Source organism: Pipistrellus kuhlii, unplaced genomic scaffold, assembly GCF_014108245.1.
Source record: "Pipistrellus kuhlii isolate mPipKuh1 unplaced genomic scaffold, mPipKuh1.p scaffold_m20_p_2, whole genome shotgun sequence".
Taxonomy (NCBI): Eukaryota; Metazoa; Chordata; class Mammalia; order Chiroptera; family Vespertilionidae; genus Pipistrellus; species Pipistrellus kuhlii.
The window spans coordinates 102,002,679-102,024,754 of NW_023425515.1; the positions used below are offsets into that span (position 1 = coordinate 102,002,679).

The following is a 22,076-nucleotide window of genomic DNA, read 5'->3' on the forward strand; positions in this document are numbered from 1 at the left end:
CAGTGGCAGAGTCAGAGTCCCACTTGGATGAGTGGGTAGAGAGTAGATGGAGAGTCATTGTCCCTGCCCTTGAGGTGCCCACAGTCTGGGTAAAGGGTTCTCACTCTGGTTGGAGGGTGGCGGGGGAGAGGGGAGGAGAATGTGGTGTAGACACTAGGGGAGGCATCAGACAAGGTGATATTTGAGCTAGTCTTTGAAGGTTAAGTAGGAGGTTGCTGAGCAGATAAAGAAAGCAACCCAGGAATTAGAAACAGCATACGCAAAGGCACTGGGATGGGAAAGTGCCTGATGCATTTTGGGAGGAGCTATATTCTAGGGATGGTATCTGGGGATGAGGCTAGAAAGAGAGTGAGGCTCTGGATGACAACCCAGGTAATGCTTGTGCAAGTAAAAGGCCATATTACCCACTTCAGATAAACAACCCTCAACCTCCAAAGTAAGTTATGCCAATGTCATTTAGTTTACTTTGTTTAGTACGATCAGAGAAGTCCATGATTTGCAAGTGGCTTCTATTAAAAATGATTGAAATTGAAAAAGTAACTTGGCACTTAATGAGGTCAGCTTTATTTATCTGGATAATTTCTCTTCTGAGGATTGACTAGCTTTCCTGAGATGTCACACTAGAGAGTTCCATGTTCTGCACAGCTGTCCCCAGTGTTTTTTACAGCATCCAACATTCATACAAATAAGTTCTGTTCTGTGTGGAACCCATACCCAGGTTGTATGCTAAACTGTCCACGTTCCTGTGGTGCCATCCCAGCGGGGCCACTGTAACCTGGGAGGCAAGTCGCCTGGGCCAGTCATTGTTAGCATTCATCCTTTCATCTCTCTGCATCTCCCTTTCCCTGTCTGACAAATAAGGGGTTGGGCAGGAGCGGTATCACAGACCTTTCTCCTAGACCCAACATTCTGGCTATGATATAGGGATGTTTGTTTCATCGCTGTGAAGAATAACATATTAATGACCCATAGACACAGAGAGGGAAGCTGGAATGGATTATAATGCAAATGTAATTGATTTTTACAGCTGCCAGTAAGACATAACCTGCTCAAAAGACAAGGAAATTGTAGTGGCCATAGGCAGCTTAGGTATACACTGGAATTCAGGTATTTGTGAACTGGCTCCAGCAGGCTTCAGAGTCTCCTAGAAAATGCCATAAGATGTCAGAAGACTTCTAATCCTTTGGATTACTATGTCTTCTATTTATTTACTGGTGGCCCAATGCACGAATGAAGATTCGTGCAAGAATGGGCCTTCGTTCCCCTGGCTGCCAGCACCACCTTCGCTCTGGCCAGAGCAGCCTTTCTGCTCTGGCCTATAACCGCCTTTCTGTCTTCCCATGCTGCCCAGAGGCCCAGAACGGCTGGGGTGATACAGAAGGCCACCATCTTTGTTGGGTTAATTTTCATACTCACTCCTGATTGGCTGGTGGGTGTCGCAAAGATACAGTCAATTAGCACGTTACTCTCTTAGTAGGTAGATTTATTTCACTGGTCTTTTTTCTTATGATAATAAACACTTATTTAAAAATTTGAACACTATGCAAGGGCATAAAGTGAAAAGTCTTCCTTCCTCCTTTCCACTCTGTCCTCCAATTTAGAGGGCAGGGGTCTGTCTCCAGGAATCTCTGAAACCTCTAGCTTCTCTTCCCAGAGGCAAGCCTTGTACCTGTTTCTTGGGTCCCCTTTAAAACAGTCTACACTTACATTGCACTATATATGCACTGGTATTCTATATATCTTATTGTAAATACATTTCACATTTTTCTGAACTTTCAATGTCAATGTTATGTCTCAGATCTTTTCCTATAAGTGTGTATGATGCTGCCACCATCATTTAAACATAGTACTCCATTTAAGTACCACAGTTTACTTAATCAGTCCCCACTGAGGGACATTGTGTGTTTCCTACTCTGTGTCCTGCTGTTACAAACAACTAAATCCTTGGACCTAACTCTTTGTGCACATGGGTAGATTGTAGGATTTGTGTGTGTTTTTTAAAGAAACTTTATTTTTAATATATTTTATTGATTTCAGAAAGGAAGGGAGAGGGAGAGAGAGACAGAAACATCAATGATGAGAATCATTGATCGGCTGCCTCCTGCATGCCCCCTACTGGGGATTAAGCCCGCAACCCGGGCATGTGCCCTTAACCAGAATCGAACCTGGGACTCTGGTCCGCAGGCCAATACTCTCTCTATTCACTGAGCCAAACCAGCTAGGGCTAGGATTTGTTCTTAATAGTGAATTGTACTATCTTGTGTCCATCTTGTCTAAAGGTCACCTGGCCTGACCCTGTTGTTTTATTTTATTTTTATTTCATCTTGATGTAGCTACTACCGTGTTTCCCCGAAAATAAGACATTGTCCAAAAATAAGACCTAGCGCATGGAAAGATAAGACATCCCCTGAAAATAAGACCTAGCTCAACTTTGGGAGAAAAAATTAATATAAGACACTGTCTTATTTTCGGGGAAACAGGGTAACTACTACTACTACTTGTTATTATTATTAAAATCTTTATTGTTGAGAGTATTACATATATCCCTCTTTTTCCTCCCCATTGTTCCCCTCCAACTGGTTCCCACCCTACCTCAGGTCTTTACCACCCTATTGTCTGTATCTATAGGTAATGCATATGTGCATATAAGATCTTTGGTTAATCTCTTCCAACCCCTCTTCCCCCTTCTCTCTGTTCCATGTTTCTATACCTCTGATTCTATTTTATTCACTAGTTTATTTTGTTTATTAGCTACCTTGTTAGGTTATTTTTATATTCAATAATTTATAGATATATATATATTTATTGCCATTTTATTATTCTTTCTTCTCCTTCCTCCTCCTCCTCCTCCTTCTCTTCTTTTTCCTCTTTGAATATCTTTTAACATTTCATGTAATACTGCTTTGCTGATGATGAACTCCTTTAGCTTTAAAAAAAAAAAAAATATATATATATATATATATATATATATATATATATATATATATATTTCTTTGTTGATTTCAGAGAGGAAAGGAGAATGAGAGAAAGATAGAAACATCAATGATGACAGAGAATCAGTGACCGACTGCCTCTTACATCCCCCCCCCCACCCCTAGGGACCAAGCCTGCAACCCAGGCAGTGCCCCCAGTCAGAATCAAACCTGGGACCCCTCAGTCTGCAGGCCTATACTCTATCCACTGAGCCTAACCTGCCAGAGCCTTTGTCTATAAAGTTCTTTTTAAAAGATATATGTTTTCATTGATTTCAGAAAGAAAGGGAGAGGGAGAGAGAGATAGAAACATCAATGATGAGCCCTAGCCAGTTAGTTTGGCTCAGTGGGTAGTGTCAGCCTGCGGATCCAAGGGTCCAGGTTTGATTCTAGTCAAGGTCAGGTACCTTGATTGCAGGTTCCTCCCTGGCCCTGGTTGGGGCTCATGCGGGAGGCAACCAATTGATGTTTCTTTCACATCAATGTTTCTCTCTGTCTTACCCTCTCTCTTCCACTCTCTCTAAAGAAAAAAAAGAAAAAAAAAGAAAAAAAGGAAGGGAAGGTCAATAATGAGAAAGAATCATTCATTGGCTGCCTCCTGCATGACCCAAACTGGGGATTGAGCCTGATACAAGGGCATATGGCCTGACCAGGAATTGAACCATGACTTCCTGGTTCATAAGTTGACATTCAACCACTGAGCCATGCCAGCAGGCCATCTGTGAAGCTCTTTATCTGACCTTCAGTTCCAAGTGATAGCTCTGTTGGGTAGAGTAATCTTGGTTGTAGGTCCTTGCTTTTCATCACTGAATATTTCTTGCCACTGCCTTCCTCCCCGCAAAGTTTCTGTTGAGAAATAGGCTGATAGCTATATGGCATTCCCTTATAGGCAATTAACTGCTATTCTCTTTTAAGATTCTGTCTTTGTCTTTAACTCTTGGCATTTTAATTATGATGTGTCTTGGTGTGGGCCTCTTTAGGTTCCTCTTGTTTGGGACTCTGCACTTCCTGGGCTTGTCAGTTCATTTCTTTCACCAGGTAGGGGACTTTTTTTGGTCGTTATTTCTTCAAATAGGTTTTCAATACATTTTGCGCTCTCTCTGCTCCTTCTGGCACTCCTATAATGTGAATGTTGGTATGCTTGAAGTTATCTCAAAGGCTTCTTACACTATCCTGATATTTTCTTACTAGAGACCTGGTGCATGAAATTTGTGCACAGAGGGGGTTCCTCAGCCTGGCCTGTACCCTCTCCAATCTGGGATTCCTCAGGCATGTCTGACTGCCAAACCCTGTGGGATCGAGCCTACATGGGCAGTTGGACAACCCTCTCACAATCTGGAATGACTAGCTTCTAACCACTTGCCTGCCTGGCTGCCTGATCGCCCCAACCCCTCTGCCTGCCTGCCTGATCGCCCCTACCTTGGCCCTCAACCAGCCTGATCACCCCTACCTTGCCCCCCTGCCTGCCTCACCGCCCCTAACCTCTCTGCCTGCCTGCCTGATCGCCCCTAACTGCCTTCCCCTGCCAGCCTGATCTTGCCCCCAACTGCCCTCCCCTACCGGTCTAGTCACCCTCAACTGCCTTCCCCTGATGGCCTGGTTTCCCCCAACTGCCCTCTCTGCCTTGGCCCCCACCATGGCTTTGTTTGGAACGAAGTCAGGCTTCTGGAAGATGGCTGGTTGACCCAGCCTAATTATCATATTACCTTTTTATTAGTATAGATAGATTATATAGGATAGGATTGCTTAAATGGGGGGAGGGAGCCTTTTTCAGCAGGAGGAGATGTCTTGGCAGGCAAAAACACATAATCCCTATATTTGGACTGATAGCCAGCCATATGCATTATACTGCCAAACCAGTCATGAAAAACTTTCCTACACCTTACTCCAAACAGCTGTTGCCCTTAAAACCCCTCCTTAGCCCCCACTTTATGTTCTGCCTTTGCAGTTCACCCAGATTAAGTTCTGATTGGTCGGTTTCTATGCCAGTCAGCATCTCTGGGACTATCTCCGTGCCTGATCATAGAGTGGGGCTGATCAGCAGCCACCCCAGCCTGCTGGCGAGCAGGCTAAACTGCTGACTTCTGGGAGAAAGAGAGAGGCTTGGCTGCTGTTTCTCTCTCTCTCTCTCTCTCTCTCTCTCTCTCTCTCTCTCTCTCTCTCTCTCTCTCTGTCAGCAGTTCAGCCTACTGTGCACACAGCCTGGTGTTGGTTGAGACTTCAGTCGTTTTGGATATTATGACCCTGGCTCTTTGTAAATATAGATTTTTTGTTTTTGCTCTTCTGATTGGGTGTTTTTTGCTTCCTCATATTTCAAATTACTGTTGAAACCCTGTAAATTATTCTTTATTTCAGTTAGTGTATGCTGAATTTCTGACTGGACCTTTTTTATGTCTTTGACATTTTCACTAAGATCCTTAAAAGTCTCACTAAGTCCCTTGAAACTCTCATGAAGATCCTTGAGTAACCTTATAATCATTGTTTTGAACTCTGTATCTAGTAGTTTGCTTTCTTCCATTTCTTTCATTTGTAACATGTTTCTTTTTCTGCATTTTGTCTGCTTCCCTGTGTTTGTTTCTATGTATTAGGTAAAGCTGCTATGTTTCCTGGAATTGGTAGAGTGGCCTTATGTAGTAGGTATCCTGTAGGGCCCAGTGGCTCAGCCTTCCCAGTCACCTGAGTTGGGTAGTCTAGGTGCACCATTGTGTTGGCTGTGTGCACAGTCTTGTTGTAGTTGAGCCTGTTGGTGCACTGGGAGAAATTGACCTCCAGGCCAATTAGCTGTGAGGACACTGTGATTATAGTGGGAGAGCTGCTATGCAGGAGACATCCTATGGAGCAGGACTTGTTTCAGTGGGGTTTTGGTGCTCACTGAGTCTGCCCCTTGAGTGTGTTGCTTGTGGATGTGTAGAGTTGTAGTCTGCTATGTTCTGAAGCTGTCAACTGGGTGCCATGGCTAGAGTCTCCATGGAGGTGCAAAGTCAGCCACTGCCTAGGGCTACCCAGCAGGAGCTACAGAGAAATCTACAGATGCTTTCTATTTGTATTGGGTTTGGAATTATCTAGATGAGGCCCAACTGTGAAGCAATGCAGGCTGCTGCTAGTGTTGGGTCTTGGACCTTTTATTGATAGGTTTTGGGCTTGCTGTCATGAGCTGCAGCTTGTTTGAGAGATATTAGCAAAGTCTGAAGTCTGAGTCAGGATAGGCCTTTCATATGGAAAAGCTCCTGCAAACAGCTTGAGTGGGGCAGCAAATTGGATGGGTCAGGTTCTAAGAGAATCACCAGGGCAGTGTAAACAGTGTGCGCCAGTCTGATGGAGATTCAGATAAGGCTGCCAGTCATCCCTGTGACAAGGGAGGTCCCAGCAAAGGACCAGTGATCCCTGTGAACACTCCTGTCTGGGAGAAAGCTGCCCCAGAGTTCCTACCCTGATGCCAGACAACCCAGTTCCTCTCCGTATGTTTCTGAGTCCTCCAGTGCCTCCTGGTTCTGGAGCTTGTATGGGTCCAAGTAAGTTTGTGCATTGGCCCTTTAAGAGGGACACTTGGGTGTCTGGCAGCTTCAATCCGTGCTGGTTTTCACAGTCCAAAGTTATGGGGTCTTCTCTTCCCAGCTCTGAGATCATGGGTTGGAGTCTGGTGTGGGGCTAGGACCCCTTGCAGGCATCCTCTGCAGGGATGATTTCTTAGAAAACAGCACTCGTGTGTATCAGACCAGCACATTCCATGCCTTTGCCTCTCCTACCAGTCTTAATGTGCTTTCTTTTTGACTTCTCTAATTCAGCCAGCTTTCAGGTGGTTCTAAATTATGGTTATTCTGTATTTTAGTTGTAATCTGTGGTTGTGGGAGGCGGTGAGTACCCACTGTTTACCTACACTGCTATCATGGTTCTCTTTCGTGACACTGTTATTTTATAATTTTCTTTTCTTTTAATGTTAATTTTTTTGGGTTTTTAAAAAAATATATTTTATTGATTTTTTACAAAGAGGGATAGAGAGTTAGAAACATCGATGAGAGAGAATCATCGATCAGCTGCCTCTTACACACCCTCTTCTGGGGATATGCCCTCAACCAAGGCACATGCCCTTGACCGGAATCAAACCCGGATCTTTCAGTCCGCAGGCCGACACTCTATCCACTGAGCCAAACCGGTTTCAGCAACACTGTTGTTTTAATCATCATCTTCCCCCAGGATGTCTGGATTCTTCTCTTCCACGTTTTGTCCATGAGGCCTGAGCCAGGACACTGGTGGTATGGCTGAATGGCAAGGCATTCACTGGGGTAGTTGGAACCAGTGTGAAACTTCTTCAGGGGAGCTTCATTTATCTCAGGGTTGACAAAACTTTTCTGTGGAGAGCTATAAATAATTTAAGCTTTGCAAGCCATACATCTCTGTTGCAACTGTTCAACTCTGTTATAGCACAAAAATATCCACAAATAATATGTAAATAAATGGGTAAAAGACATTTTTAAAAAGCAGGCAGTTGACTAAATTTGGCTCTCTAGCTTTAGTTTACTAACCTTTGACTTATTCAGCTGCTGGGCACTTCTGTGTCCCTGATCTCATAGTAGGCATAAGGGATGCTACAGAGGACACAGGCCCAAACCTGGCAATGGTAGTACAGCTCAAGGGTGTGAAGAAAGAGCAGCTGCAGAGTAACATGAGAGTGTACTTTACTAGAGGAGTTTGTAAGTTGGTCTAGGGGCCAAACAGAGGTGGTTTTCTGGGAGAAGTGACATCAAAAGTTGAAACCCATGTCCTAACCATGAGCCAGGCACAGTGGTGAATTTAGGGGTCTCAAAGAAGTTCAGTATTCCTGGAGGTGTGGTGTGCATAGTGGGGATATGATGAAGGACAGAGCTGGAAAGATGAACCAGAAGCAGACCACACAGGCCTTGAAGCCAGCATGAAGAGAGGTGAGCCTTCATCCTGACAGCTCTAGGAGAGAGACTGCAAATTTTACTTTTTTTTTTTTTTTGGGGGGGGGGGCTTGCCAGTTGTCTGGTCCAAGGAGAACAGGAAGGCTATGGAAAATGAAGGCTTGCCCTAACTGGTCTGGCTCAGTGGATAGAGTGTGTGCCTGTGGACTGAAGGGTCCTGGATTTAATTCCAATCAAGGGAACATGCCCAGTTGCAGGCTCGGTCCCCACTTGGGGGTGTGCAAGAGGCACCCAATCAATGATTCTTTCTCATCATTGATGTTTACATCTCTCTCACTCTCTCCATTCCTCTCTGAAATCAATAAAAACATATTTTAAAAAAGAAAGAAAGAGGGAGGCTTTTAGAAGCCAGGGCGAGGGAACAAATTTTGGTTATGGCATGTGAAATGGTCCAAGACAAGCAGCTCAGGACTGAAACCCAGGAAAATACAGTGGAAGTAATATTTTTTAAAAAATTATTTTATTGATTTTTTACAGAGAGGAAGAGAGAGGGATAGAGAGTTAGAAACATCGATGAGAGAGAATCATCGATCATCTGCCTCTTGCACCCCCCCCACTGGGGATGTGCCTGAAACCAAGGTATCGATACATGGCCCTGACTGGAATCGAACCCTGGACCCCTCAGTCTGCAGGCCGACACTCTATCCATTAAGCCAAACCGGTTTCGGTGGAAGTAACATTTTTATGATTTTCTTGTATCCTACAACCCCTCTACATGGGCTCCTACTCATCCCTCAAGGTCAAGTCCAAATGTCCCTTTATCTTTGGAGCTTCTCATGGGGAAGAGTTATAGGCTCCTTCCTCCAGACTATCATGACATCATACTGGGGAACACTTGTCACAGCAGTATCTCCTCATCAAGGTCTCAGAAGACATGCACAGAATAAGCACTAATAATTGCTTGATAAATTAAATGGCAAGTTGTAAAGATGGATAAAGGTGGCTGATGAGCCACGTTTTACAGTTGAGGAAACTGAGACTCAGAAGGCTAAGCAATTTGCCCAAATGATACATGTTCGAATTCTTCCCAGTTTAGTCATTTCAGCAGAAAAATGAACTTTCTCTGTCTCTCCAGGCTGGAACTTTTCTTGCTCACCTCATAGTTTGCTAAATTATTAATATGTGAGGCAGTTAACTGAGCAGAAGCAAGAGGCACATTTAGCAGGAAGATAAAACAAAACAAGAGAATTAGGAGGCATCTAGTTTTCAGACATTCCACCCAGTGGTGTTCCAAAGGCTAACAGTGAAATTTAACCCTTCTTCTAAATCCCAGCTGGAACAATGTCTGGTGAGTGGCGAGGCCCTGGCCTTGAAGAAGTGTCTGGAATTCTTAAAGAATTGGGTCTTGAGGCTGTTGGAGCCTGTCTGGAGTGCTCTAGCAGCTGGGTTGGGGAATTCTCTTAGCTGTTTACTGCACTCTATTTTTAGAGGGCAGTTCAAGCTGGGGTGGAGTCCCCCTCCCTCCCCCTGCCCCCACTCTACCCACCTAGACCAGCAGGGATGCAGGACAGGATTATGGTCTTTTAACAGTGTGGCTCACTTGGTTGAGGGTCAGCCCATGCACGGAGAGATCAGTTTCTATTCCCAGATGGGGCACATACCTGGGTTTCAGGCTACTTCCCTGGTAGGGAGTGTGCAGGAGGCAGCTGATCTATATTTCTCTCTTTCCTAGCCCTTCCTATCTCTATAAAAATTTTAAAAAATCAATAAAAACAAATTTAAAAGGACTTAAGATGATGTCCTTACTTTAGTGGGTCTACACTTCCTGAATTCCACAGAACTGCCAGCTGCCTGGGCCCTCCAGGTGATGGACTTGTGGGTGGGATAGCCCAAGACAAGTGGGGTTTTGATTGTATCTATATCTGCTTGATATCTCCCAACCATATTTGGGTATTCCAAAAGTGTGGATGCTGGGCACTATACATGCCTTCATGAAGCCTAAGGATAGATAATAAACAAGTAAATATGCAAATTGAGAACAGCAAGCCATGGTTGCCTATAGTAGGATAAGCTGAGCAATCCTGTGAAAGGACAAGTTGTGGGAAAGTTCCTTGGTTAACTCATTTAAGCTGAGCCTGTTTCCTCTTCTGAAAATGGGACCTATGTATAACTCCACCTGTAATGTCCACCATTACAATATTGTCTTGAGGACCAAATACCAGTAAAGAGCTCTAAAATACTAATTAGTGTATTAAGCCTGCTGTGGGGGTCTGAACATTATCTCTGAGTGAAGGAAGGGCAGGGGGTTAGGGAGAAACTGCTTCCATTAGATCCTCATCAAAAAGTACCCAGCCTCAGGATGGGACCTACTCCTTTCTCGGGAACAGGGCATCAGAGCCGCAGAATTACACCATCTGGGACAGTAAAGGCCTAGTTTTCAAAACAGAGGCCAAGACAGGATTGGCAGACATGAGCGCCGTCACAGAGCGGGCTACGTTAGCTGGTCTGGGCTTTTGTATCCGCTGTGCTTGCACTTTGGGATGTCTCTGTTGAAGTATACAGCCCGCCCCCGCCCCGAAAGGACCTAGCTCGCTGGAACGGGGGAGGCGGGGCCTGAGAATCCTGCGCCAGCGCCTGTCAGCCCCCCGGCTCCGGCTCTGGAGTCCCGCCCTTTGTGCGCCCCGTCCCTTCAGGCCCCGGCCCGGCCCCGCGCTCCCTCCCCCGCCCCGCCCCGGCCCGCCCCCTCCGGGCCACATTCCGGGGCGGCCTGCGCGGCGCCGGCGGGCGGGGCGGCGGCGGCCGGGGCGGAGGGGAGGGGAGGGCCGGGCTGGGTGGCCTGGGTACTGGCCTGGGGCCCGGGGTGGTGGGAACGAGCAGGTACCGGTGGTCGCCCAGGCGATCGCGTGGCGGTGACCAGGCCCCCTGGTTGTCCGGCCTAGGCCCTGGGAGCCGGCCGCCCCCGGCACAGTGGGAGGTTCTCGGCCCGGCCTGGGCCCCGGGCGCCGGGCCGCCAGCTCCCGCCGCCGCCGCCGCCATGTGGTGCCTGCACTGCCACTCGGAGCGGACCCAGTCTCTGCTGGAGCTGGAGCTCGATAGCGGGTAAGGGCCCGGGCGGGCTGGGGGCGAGGGCGGCGGGGAGGCTGAGGAGGGCGCCCGCGGGCGGGGCGCAGCGAGGGGCCAGGCCCCGCGGCGGCCGCCGGGGTGGCTGCGGAGCCGGGCGCTGAGCTCTGGTGGAGGGTCTGCTGGAGACGCCGGGGGTGCGGGGGTGCCGCGGAGGCTTTGGGGATGGGTGTGCGAGAGTTCGCCAGGCCGTCCGGACGGACGCCTGTGAGACGGGGTGGAGCGTGTCTGTGTTAGTGCGGTGAGCCGGACACAGGACCCGAGCTTGTGCCTGTGAGAAACAGATGCTGCCAGGACGGGAGGTGTGTGTGTTCATGCTCATGAGTGACTGGATGCACACGTGGGAGAGATTGATGGGAGTTGATAGCTGGTGGAGGCGGGAGAGCAGGTGGTAGGGAGCTTGTGAGGGGAAGTGTGGCCAGTGGTGTCTGCTCTTGTGTCTGGTTGCAGATTGGCCACAGGCTGACGGGCAGTCCTCCTGCAGGCCTGTTTTGTGAGACCCTAAGCCGGTGTTTGGGGCTATGTGTCCACTTTGTCAGGGAGTGTGTGCAAGGCTGAGGGTATGCACAGGTGGTTCTTGTGTGCTCCAGGCCATCTGGGAGTGCACTGGAACATCTGGAACTGAGAAAGGTTGAGTTCTGTGTGGCTACTGTTGTGGCTGTGAGGGGCTGCTGGTGGGATTGGTAGTGTTTGTTTATATATGCTTGTTATGATCAGGAATGGGGGGGGGGGGGGGCAATGTTCCGGAGACCAATCCTTTTCTGCTTCACCGTCTGTGGTGGCTGTCTGAACATCCAAGGACCCATATTTATGACGATAGAGAGTGTGTATGTGCGAGGATTATCGATTTCCTTGCTCCCCTTGCCAGCACAGCTGCCCCCTGAGCTGTCTGCAGGTCCCTCCTAGGAGCACGGCCTGGGGGGAGGGCGGAGGGGGGGTCGTTGACAAGCTAATTTGGCTTGTGTTGTATACTTGCAACCAGCTGGCAGTTGCATTGAGAACATGCATATGTTCCCCTCTGTCTCTTCCTCACCCCAGGGGCCTGAGACTGTGGGCCTGAGGCTTCATGTGAGGTGGTGCGGGTATAGTTCCCAAGGACCATTGCTCCTTACATCTGGGGTGGAGGCCAAACAAACTGCAGCTGCAGCACCAGCTGTCTGGAATCGGGGGATCAGTCTGACAATGAGGGTCCTGATGGTCATATCCCACAGGTGCCACTGCCTTAAGCAGCTGTCCCACCTGGTATTGCATTCTTGTCCTGGTGGTACTGGCATCCCCATATTGCAAGGGAGAACACTGAGTTCGACTGTTTGAACTTGTCAGCACCAAGGCTCTGTGGTTTACTGAGTGCCTGCTGTGTATAGTTGTTGTTCTAGGTGCTGGGGACATATTAGTTCACCCTTCAGCCTCGCCATAGTTAGGTCACATTTGCTCCTCAGTGCCTGGGATGGTTTTGAAGGAAGCCTGAGGAGGGCCAGAGGGAATCAGCCCAACTTCTGGCCTGCAGAGGCTGTCAGGAGCTCCTTGCACTGGTCAGCTTGCCCCTACCCAGAGTCCTTTCAGCTGGCCATCTCCCCATCTCTTAACCCCGAAAAGATGCAGCATCTCTCCTCTGCAGAGACCTCAGGAGAACCCCAGTCTGTAACATTTCAAGACAACCTCTCATGGTATAGGGCACACCCTGCAAGCTTTTCTGATAGCTCTTGTGAGCAGCACCTAATGCTCTGCTGTTTGAGCCTTAAAGAGTCGTGGTCTCTCCCTACCCTCCCTTTCTAAATAGGCACATTGGGTAGGGAATCCAGTGACGGGCAGAATATTACAAGGGGAGCCTGGAGTGAAATCCAGATGTTCTGATGTTGGGCCTCTAAGAGGCCCTTGCCAGCCCTGCCAGGATTTTCATGCTTTTGCTCAAAGAAGTCTGATTCTGAACTAGTTGTACTAATATTTACACAACTTTCAGTTCAAAAGCAAGGACAGGACTGACATCTGCACAAACAGTGAGAAGACTGCTCAAATAGGTGTTTCTGAAAGGGATTGGACAGGGTTCCCTGGATTGTGGGAGCTTTGTGTGCCTGTGTGTGTTAACTGGCTGGACTCTGTGGAATATGGGGTCATGGTTTTCTAGGAGAATCTGAGTCAAGGGCAGCTCCAAGAGGCAGAGACTTAGTTTCAAATCCCAGCTCAAACTCAAGTACAAGCTACCACACCCTTCTTAGCCTCAGTCTTCCTCTCTGTGGAAAGGAATATTAATACTGCTTCACAGAAGTACCTGAGAAAATGGGTGTCTAAAAGCCCTTGCCCCCAGGCCTTTATAGTCAGATAGCTTGATCATTCAAGTCGGTATTCTGTTCTTCTCACTGCCACTAACCCTTTGGATTTTCTTTCTTCTTTTGTAAATTTCCTTTGAATTATGATGGAATATCTGCCCACTAAGCACAGTGGCAAGGTCTGATGGGCTTAGATCCTACCATGGGCGTGAGTTCTGCAGAGGTGGCCCAGGTCCCTTGTGTATACCATATTTTTCAGACCATAAGACGCACTTTTTTCCCCCTAGAAGTGGGGGGGAGGGAAAGTCCCTGCGTCTTATGGTCCAAATATAGCCTCCACATATACTTTAAAAAAAAAAGTTTTTTTACTTGCCCGGCTCTGTGTGGTCTCTGTGTGCTTGCCCGGCTCTAAAATGGTTCTAAATGCTGCTGTTTACTTTACAGGGTTGATTACATGTGTTTATGACTGTGATGTTGGGTTTTAATGCACATAAAATATTTTAGGACACTATTTGTTTCAGAATCTTTTTTTCTTCATTTCCCTTCTCTAAAAACTGGTGCGTCTTATGGTCCGGTGCGTCTTATGGTCCGAAAAATACGGTATGTGTGTTTGTGTAGTGGGGGAGGATGCTCAAAGGCTGTTGAGTGTGACTTTTTGTCCTCAAAAGCAAATCACAATGAGTTTAAAGGCCCTTAAGGCTCTTGGAGAATTCATTGTTGTGGCCTTACCAAATCTGGGTGCTCCCACTGCATGAGCTGCTGCTGCATGGCATGCTTACGTTGGACCGGCCACTCTTGTAGTTGCATAGCTGACCCCAGCTGGGTGGATGCCCTCCAGGCCCTAGGCCCATGACAGGCACCACCCTAGTGAGAAAGTGAATGAGCCCATGGATTAGACATGCCCTCCTGAGCTTGGAGGGTTGGTTGCTTTGTTCTTTGGGGAGATGTGTGTGACCCAAGGGTACCCAATGTTGCACTTTCCTGTTTGTTTTGTTTTCTTATTCACTCCCCATGGGAGGGGAGGAGCATTAATAATCTGGAAAGTCACTAGCTGGTTAGTGAGTGGCCTGCTCATTTGGGTTCTGGGCTGGATTGGAATCTGCCAGTGTGAATACTTCTTTCCAAATGGTGTTTGTTTCTCTGTTTCTGACCAGGAGGTTAGATGGTGTAAGGATTAAATGTGTTAGTGCACGTGAAACATTTAAAATGTTGCTCTAGTATATTATAGCAAGCACTCAATAAATGTTAATTATAATTATTGTAGTTGTTCTTACGGTATTCGTCCTGATTATTACTAAGCTTGAAGGGTCTTTCTCTCCAGAGACAAGAAACCTCCTGGAGAGGCGTGGGCAGGACTGACTGCAGTTAACTCTCCAGAAGTGCTAGCATCAGTCATCTCCTAATATCCTCTTTCTGGGCCTCAGTTTCCACATCTGTGAAGGTAGATGAGCTTCATGACCCTTGTCATCATTTGGTGAGGGAGGACGTTAAGGGGGCAGATTCTGTAGCCAGGCTGCCTACCACCCTAATCTCAGCTCTGATCCTCACACACTCTATGATCTTGGGCATGTTCCTTAGACGGTTCCTCCATTTGTAGCATGAGGTGCTGGTATAGCAGCTTGTGAAGTTGTTGTGAAGATTAGGTTAATACACACAGAGTGCACAAATAGCACAGAGAGTGTTACTTGTTTAGGGCAGATACGTTGCTAGATGGGAGTGGGTATCTTTAACTATGGTCAAGGCCAGGGTTAAAAAAGAGTAAGGCAGAGAGAATGGTAGTGAGGAAAGCAGTTGGAAGGGCCAGGGATGTTTATGGTGTGAAGCAGTGATGGAAGCAACTGGGGGTGAGACATATTGCAGACTTGGTGAGAAGGGACTAAAGCTCATAGGCTGTGTGTGTGCTTATAGCCCACTTACCCTAATCAGTGTTTCCCAAAGTGTGGTACGCGTACCCCCAGGGGTACGGGAAGAGTTTGGTGGGGGTACGCATTGCACCGGAGTTTGGTGGGGATATGCATTCTCATGAGTATGAGGGGTACTCAGTGTTACAAAAATTATAGAAGGGGTACACATATGTCAAAAGTTTGGGAAACATTGCATTAACCCAGGTTTAAACAGCCCACTAAGAGTGGACAATTAAGAGTGTTAATATACTTATTTTATTTCAACCTCCCAAGAATCCTGTGAAGTAGCTGGTATTGTTCCCATTTTAGAGATAAGAAAACTGAAGTGAGGAAAAAAAGAAAATAACATATTCAAACTTTACAGGACATAGATTTCTTAAAAATTTAGTACATTCATTTATTCCTCCATTTATTTATTCAACGCCTACTATATACCAAACTCTGAACAAAGTAGGAGGCCATCTTAGCTAATAAAGAGGGAATATGCTAATTGACTGCAGATACGTTGCTAGATGGGAGTGGGAATTTCTTTTTAACTATAGACAAGGCCAGGGTTAAGAGAGAGTCAAGGGCATTTCTTAAAGATGGCGATGCCCACAGCTACAAGATGGCAGTGCCCAGTCCCCTCAGCCCCACCTGGACGGCAGCTGTGCAGCCTGGTTAGGCCCACCCCCAGGCAGGTCTGGCCTCTCCCCGCGCCTGCCTCCAGAGTCCCCCAGTCCCCTCAGCCCCCCAGCTGCCCAGGACTGGCCCGGGGTGCAGGGAAGCCTCAGACAGCAGCTGCCCAGGGCCACCCAAGGCGCAGGTAACCAGGGCCAGCCAAGACTTGTGCTGCCAGCAGTGGCAGCAGCAGAAGTGTGATGGAGGCGTTGCCTTCCCCTGATCGCCAGGTCAACTCCCACCCCTGAGGTCTCCCGGACTCTGAGAGGGGGCAGGCTGGGCTGAGGGATCCCCCTCCAGTGCATGAATTTTCATGCACCAGGCCTCTAGTCTATATATATTTAAAAGCCTAAGTGACCATTACAACTGAATGGCTGGAATGACTGGTGGATCAATTGCTATGATGCGCACTGATTACCAGGAGGCAAATGCTCAATGCAGAAGCTCCCCCTTGGTGGTCAGTGTGTTCTCACAGAGGGAGTGCCACTTAGCCAGAAGCCAGGCTCACAGTTGGTCAGCACAGCTGTGGCATGGGAGTCTCTCCTGACTCTGCGGCAGCGCTACCGAGCAGTGGCGGGATGAGCATGAGTGGCATGGCACCCAGCTCAGGCTCTTCCCTGGCCATCTGTAGAGATCAGGCCTAAACCAGCAGTCAGACATCCCCCGAGGGTCCCAAATTGCAAGAAGGCACAAGCCAGGCTGAAGGACCCCACTTGTGCACGAATCCATGCACCAGGCCTCTAGTAAGTTTATAGGTTCTTTGGTTTATTTCTTCCCATACTCACCTCCCTTCTGAGATCTGTCAGTCTGTTCCATGCCTCTGGATTTATTTTGTTGGCCAATTTATTTTGTTCATTAAATTCTACAAATAAGTGAGATCATGTGATATTTGTCTTTTTCTGACTGGCTTATTTCGCTTAGCATAATACTCTCCAGATCCCTCCACGCAGTCACAAAGAGTAAGAGATTCTTTATTATAGCTGCATAGTTCTCCATTGTGTAAATGTAACACATTGTGTTTTTTATTATTATTATTATTGATTTTAGAGAGGAAGGGAGAGGGAAAGAGAGAGAATCACCAATGATGAGAACCATAGGTTGGCTACCTCTTTCACACTCCTCCCCACTGGAGATTAAGCCTGCAATCCGGAATGTGCCCTGACTGGGAATCTAACAAGGACCTCCTGGTTTGTGGGTCCAAGCTCAGCCATTGAGCCACATTGGTATGGTGTACCACAGCTTTTTTATCCCTATATCTACTAATGGGCACTTGGGCAGTTTCCAAATCTTAGCTATTGTAAATAGTTATGCTATGAACATAGAGCTGCATATATTCTTTGGGCTGCATATGTTCTTTTGGGGTTTTTAGCGTATATTCCTAGATGTGGAGTTACTGGGTCAAACAGAATTTCCATTTAAAAAAAATATATATATATAGATATATATATATTGATATATATTGTTTTTTATTTATTTCAGAGAGGAAGGGAGAAGGATAGAGAGATAGAAACATCATTGATGAGATAGAATCATTGGTTGGGTGCCTTCTGCATGTCCCACAATGGGGATCAAGCTGGCAACCTAGGCATATGCCCTTGACCAGAATTGAACCTAGGACCCTTCAGTCTGTAGGCTGATGCTCTATCCACTGAGCTAAACCAGCGAGGTTTATTTTTTGAGTAACCTTCATACTGTTTTCCATAATGGCTATACCGGTCTGCATTCTCACTAGCAGTGTACTAGGGTTCCCCTTTTTCCACATCCTCACCAGCACTGTTTTTATTTATTTATTTATTTATTAGAGGCCCGGTGCACAAAATTCATGCACCAGGGTGTGTGTGTATGTGTGTGTGTGTCCCTCAACCCAGCCTGCACCCTCTCCAATCAGGGACCCCTCAAGGAATGTCAGACTACCCATTTAGGCCCAATCCTACCTGGCAGTTGGACATCCCTCTCACAATCCAGGACTGCTGGCTCCCAACTGCTCTCCTGCCTGCCAGCCTGATTGATGCCTAACTGCTCCTCTGCCAGCCTGTTTGCCCCTAAGTACCCTCCCCTGCAGGCCTGGTCACCCTCAACTTCCTTCTCTGCCGGCCTGGTCACCCCTAACTGCCCTCCCCTGCAGGCTTGATTGCCTCCAACTGCCCTCCCTTGCTGGCCTGGTCCCTCCCAACTGCCCTCCCCTGCTGGCCATCTTGTGGTGGCCATCTTTCATCCACATGAGGGCAGTTATCTTTGACCACATGAGGGCAGCCATCTTGTATGTTTGAATGATGGTCAATTTGCATATTATTCTTTTATTAGATAGGATAGAGGCCTGGTGCATGGGTGGAGGCCGGCTGGTTTGCCATGAAGGGTATCTTGGATCAGGATTGGGGTTCCCTTGGGGCATGGGGTGGCCTAGGTGAGGGGCCTATAGGGGTTTGTAGGCCAGCCATGCCCCCGGCTTCCCCCCAGGGACCCAAGTGGAGGCCCAGGTACCTGGGATTTATTTATCTTCTATATTTGAAACTTTGTGCCTTGAGCGGAGGGCTGGGCCCGCCAGGGTGTGCGGAAAGTTTGGCTTCCTCCATTGTGGCCACAGCCATCTTGGTCGGGTTAATTTGCATACCCACCCCTGATTGCCTGTTGGGCGTGGCTTGCTCGTGTAGCAGAGATATGGCCAATTTGCATATTATTCTTTTATTTTATTAGGATTGATGATGGCTATTCTGGCAGGTGTAAGGTGGTACCTAATTGTTGTTTTACTTTGCATTTTAAAAAAATATTTTTTTACTGAGTTTTTACAGAGAGAAGGGAGAAGGATAGAGAGCTAGAAACATCCATGAGAGAAACATCAACCAGCTGCCCCCTCACACCCCCCACCGGGGATGTGCCCGCAACCAATGTACATACCCTTGACCAGAATCGAACCCGGGACCCTTCAGTCCGCAGGCCGACGCTCCATCCACTGAGCCAAACCGGTCTTGGCTAATTTGCATTTTTTTAATAATTAGTGATGGTGAATATTTCTTCATATGTCTCTTGGACATCTGTATGTCCTCTTTGGTGATCTATCGATAGTTTGGAGAAGTATCTATTCAGGTTCTTTGCTCATGTTTAAAAATTGGATTGTTTGCCTTGTGTTGAGTTGTATGAATTCTTTATATATTTTGGATATTAACGCCTTATCAGATATGTTCTCCCATACAGTGGGTTCCCTTTTCATTTTGATGGTGACTTGTTTGGCTGTGCAGAAACTTTTTATTTTGATGTAGTACCATTTGTTTATTTTTTTCCTTTGTTTCTCTTGCCCTAGGAGATGTATCAGTGAAAATTCTGCTACGTGAGATGTTTATATTTTCTTTGAGGATTTTATGGTTTCACAACTTACATTTAAGTCTTTTATCCATCTTTAGTTTATTGTTTAGTTTTTTTGTTTGTTTTTCATGTACCTGTCTAGTTTTACCAGCACCATTTATTAAAGAGACTGTCTTTACTCCATTGTATGCTCTTGTGAAATATTAATTGGACATAATGGTGTGTGTTGATTTCTGGGCTCTCTGTTCTGTTCCATTGATCTGTTTGCCAATACCAAGCTGTTTTGATTACAATGGTTTTGTAGTATAGTTTGATATCTGGTATTATGATCCCTCCATGGAGAACATAAATTTGGTCTTCTGGTTAATGTGGAACTCCCCCCCCCCCCCCCATGTTGTTGTAGCACTTGGGCTTTCCTGAACGGAGGATGAGGCAGACTCAGAAAGCAGAGGAGTAATGGGGAGTCAGGAACCTGCGGTTTATCCCTAGGGCTGGGCACTCGTAAATGGACATCTCACTTTGCCCTTGGAAGTTCAGAATAGTAGCCTTGAATCTCAAAAACATGTTCGTTAGCTGAAACCGGTTTGGCTCAGTGGGCAGAGCATCAGCCTGCGGACTGAAGGGTCTCGGGTTCGATTCCAGTCAAGGGCATGTACCTTGGTTGCGGGCACATCCCTAGTGGGGGGCGTGCAAGAGGCAGCTGATCCATGATTCTCTTTCATGGATGTTTCTAACTCTATCTCTCTCCCTTCCTCTCTGTAAAAAAATCAATAAAATATATTTAAACAAACAAACAAACAAACATGTTTGTTAGCCCTAGAAGGTTAGCTGGTGTAAGAACAGTCCTGCAGATTTCCTTGTTGGTATTGGGATGACTCTGAACTGGAGACAATGGGAGAGAAGGGGCTATAGGAGTGCAAGTTTATAGTATTTGCTCAGTAAATGCGAGACATTCTATGGTTCTTACTAACTGGTATTCTACCACAGTTATTATTCTTACTGCAGTTATCTCCCTATGCAAGCTCTGGAAAGGAGCCTGAAGTGCAGTTAGTCCCAGGCGTGAGTTGGAGAGGAAGTGTTTGGGAAGTAGCTTTTTTCTCTGCTGCTAGTGGAGAGGAGGTGCAGGCAAGCAAACATGAATTCTCTGTTCCCTCTGGGGCCCTTGACCTTTCGCAAAGTCATAATTTAAATGTTCAGGGTTTTTTGTTTTGTTTTGTTTTGCTTTCCTGCTTAGTAAAAATGGCACAAAGGCTCAGAAAGATAATAGGCTTTGATGTGGGTAGTAAATTCTTAGCACAATTTTGAATTTTTTCTTTCAGATAATTTTAAACATACATAGAAGTAGAAAGAATGGCATAATGACCCCCATGAGCAATTTATTTTATTGCCCCTGATTATTTTGAAGCAAATACCAGAAATCTTGTTGAGTTTGCATCAGGGACCTGCTACCCTGCTGTTTCTGGTCCTGCAGGTGTCATGCTGTGGGGCCTCTGGAGCAGAGCCTCCCTCAACAGCCCTTGGCTGTGTTGGCCACCTGGGCCAGTTTCCCAGCCTAGAAGACCAAGTGATGCCTGCCCCATTTGAAGAAAACTGTATGGGAGGCCCTATGTCTAGAAGTGAACGAGGGAAGCCAGCCCATCAGATAGGGCTTTCTTGGGGGGATGCCCAAGGCACTTGCCTTCGTGCCTTAGGTCTCCAGACAAGATGGGGGCTCTCTGCTGAGTGTCCCCAGGTTCCTGCCTGCTGCCCTAGGTTGCCCCTTGGCAGATGGTAGAGTCAGAAAGTGGCACCTGCCTCCTCCACACCTACAAAAATATATTTTAAACAGTTGTCATACGATGATATGGCCCCTCACCTTGCTTGGCCTCTGGGTATCCTGACATGCTGCCTTCAACAGCTTTTCTCTGTGGCTTAAGAAATCAGCCCTCTTGGGTCTCCTCCCACCACACCTTGGCTCCTTCCAATGCTACTTGGCCAGCTGCTCTCCACGTTGTGCTGGTGTCAGCATTGGGCTTCCCCAGGCCCCTGCCAGACCCTCTTCTCCTCGGCACACAGTCACTTCTAACCTGGCTCCTTATTACCTCTTGCTTCCCTAATTTGCTTCCCTCCATGTCTTCATTCACCTCCTCAGGTTCTGCCCAGAAAGCTGTAGTCACCTAGCCCCTTTTTCACCTTTACCCAATGCATCCTGTCATTGCTCAGTACTTGGCCATCACATAGTGCTACATTGGGTGCTCAAGAAATTTTAGTTGCTATAATTCTTATGAGCATCTATATAAACAAAACCCTAATATGCAAATAGAATGGACAGTGGAACAACTGAACAACCAATCACTATGATGTGCTGATCACCAGGGGGCGCGCAGAACATGCTGGGCGTCAGGCGCTGTGGGGTGGTGGAACAGGTGAGTGGGGGTGCCAGACCAAGGCATTGGTTATTGAAAATCCTTTGCTCCCATAGGCTGTGGTCCCGCCCACCTCTCACACCTACTGCTGGTGCGGCTACCGGCCCCAATCGCTCCTCAGGCCTTCTCCACCTCCCCCCGCTGCTGAGGGGCAATCAGGGCCAGCAGTTGCCTCTTGCACCCGCTGCTGGCGCCAGCCCCAGTTGCTCCACAGTGGGTGGAAAGCAGGGCGATGCCTTCAGCATGTAGGAGCCAAGGAGTGGGAGCAGGACTGCCTGCAGACAGGGGATTGGGGGCCATGGCGGGAGGGACCAGGCTGGGGTGCAAAGGATGGGCCTAGACCCGTCTTGTGCCCACCATAGCCTCGTGGATCACAGTTCCTATCAAGGTGCGTGAATTCTTGCACTGGGCCCCTAGTATTATTATTAATATCTCTAGTGTCTAACACTGATTCTCACATAGAAGGCTCTCAAAATCAACCAAGTTTAGGTAATAAACCAACAGTGGGCCTGAGTCCTGCTCTGTACCATTGACCACCCCTGGTCAGTTCACCCCTTACTCACAT

The 22,076-nt window shown here is 47.3% G+C and overlaps 1 protein-coding gene across 12 annotated transcripts in view; it reads left to right on the forward strand.

The window, feature by feature from the left end:
- IQSEC1 (IQ motif and Sec7 domain ArfGEF 1) overlaps positions 1 to 22,076 on the forward strand; it is a 392,746-nt gene that overhangs the window by 299,132 nt on the left and 71,538 nt on the right. The window contains exon 1 of one of the 12 annotated variants that reach the window (XM_045584161.1): positions 10,626 to 10,954. The exons of 9 other annotated variants lie outside the window; for them this stretch is intronic. Coding sequence is in view for 2 of the 3 variants with exons in the window: in XM_036448655.2 (XP_036304548.1) it covers positions 10,890 to 10,954 (65 nt within the window). In the remaining variant the exon portion in view is untranslated. Of the gene's footprint in view, positions 1 to 10,625; positions 10,955 to 22,076 lie in introns of those variants that run through there. 2 more of the 12 variants (XM_036448655.2, XM_036448661.2) reach the window with 2 other exon arrangements.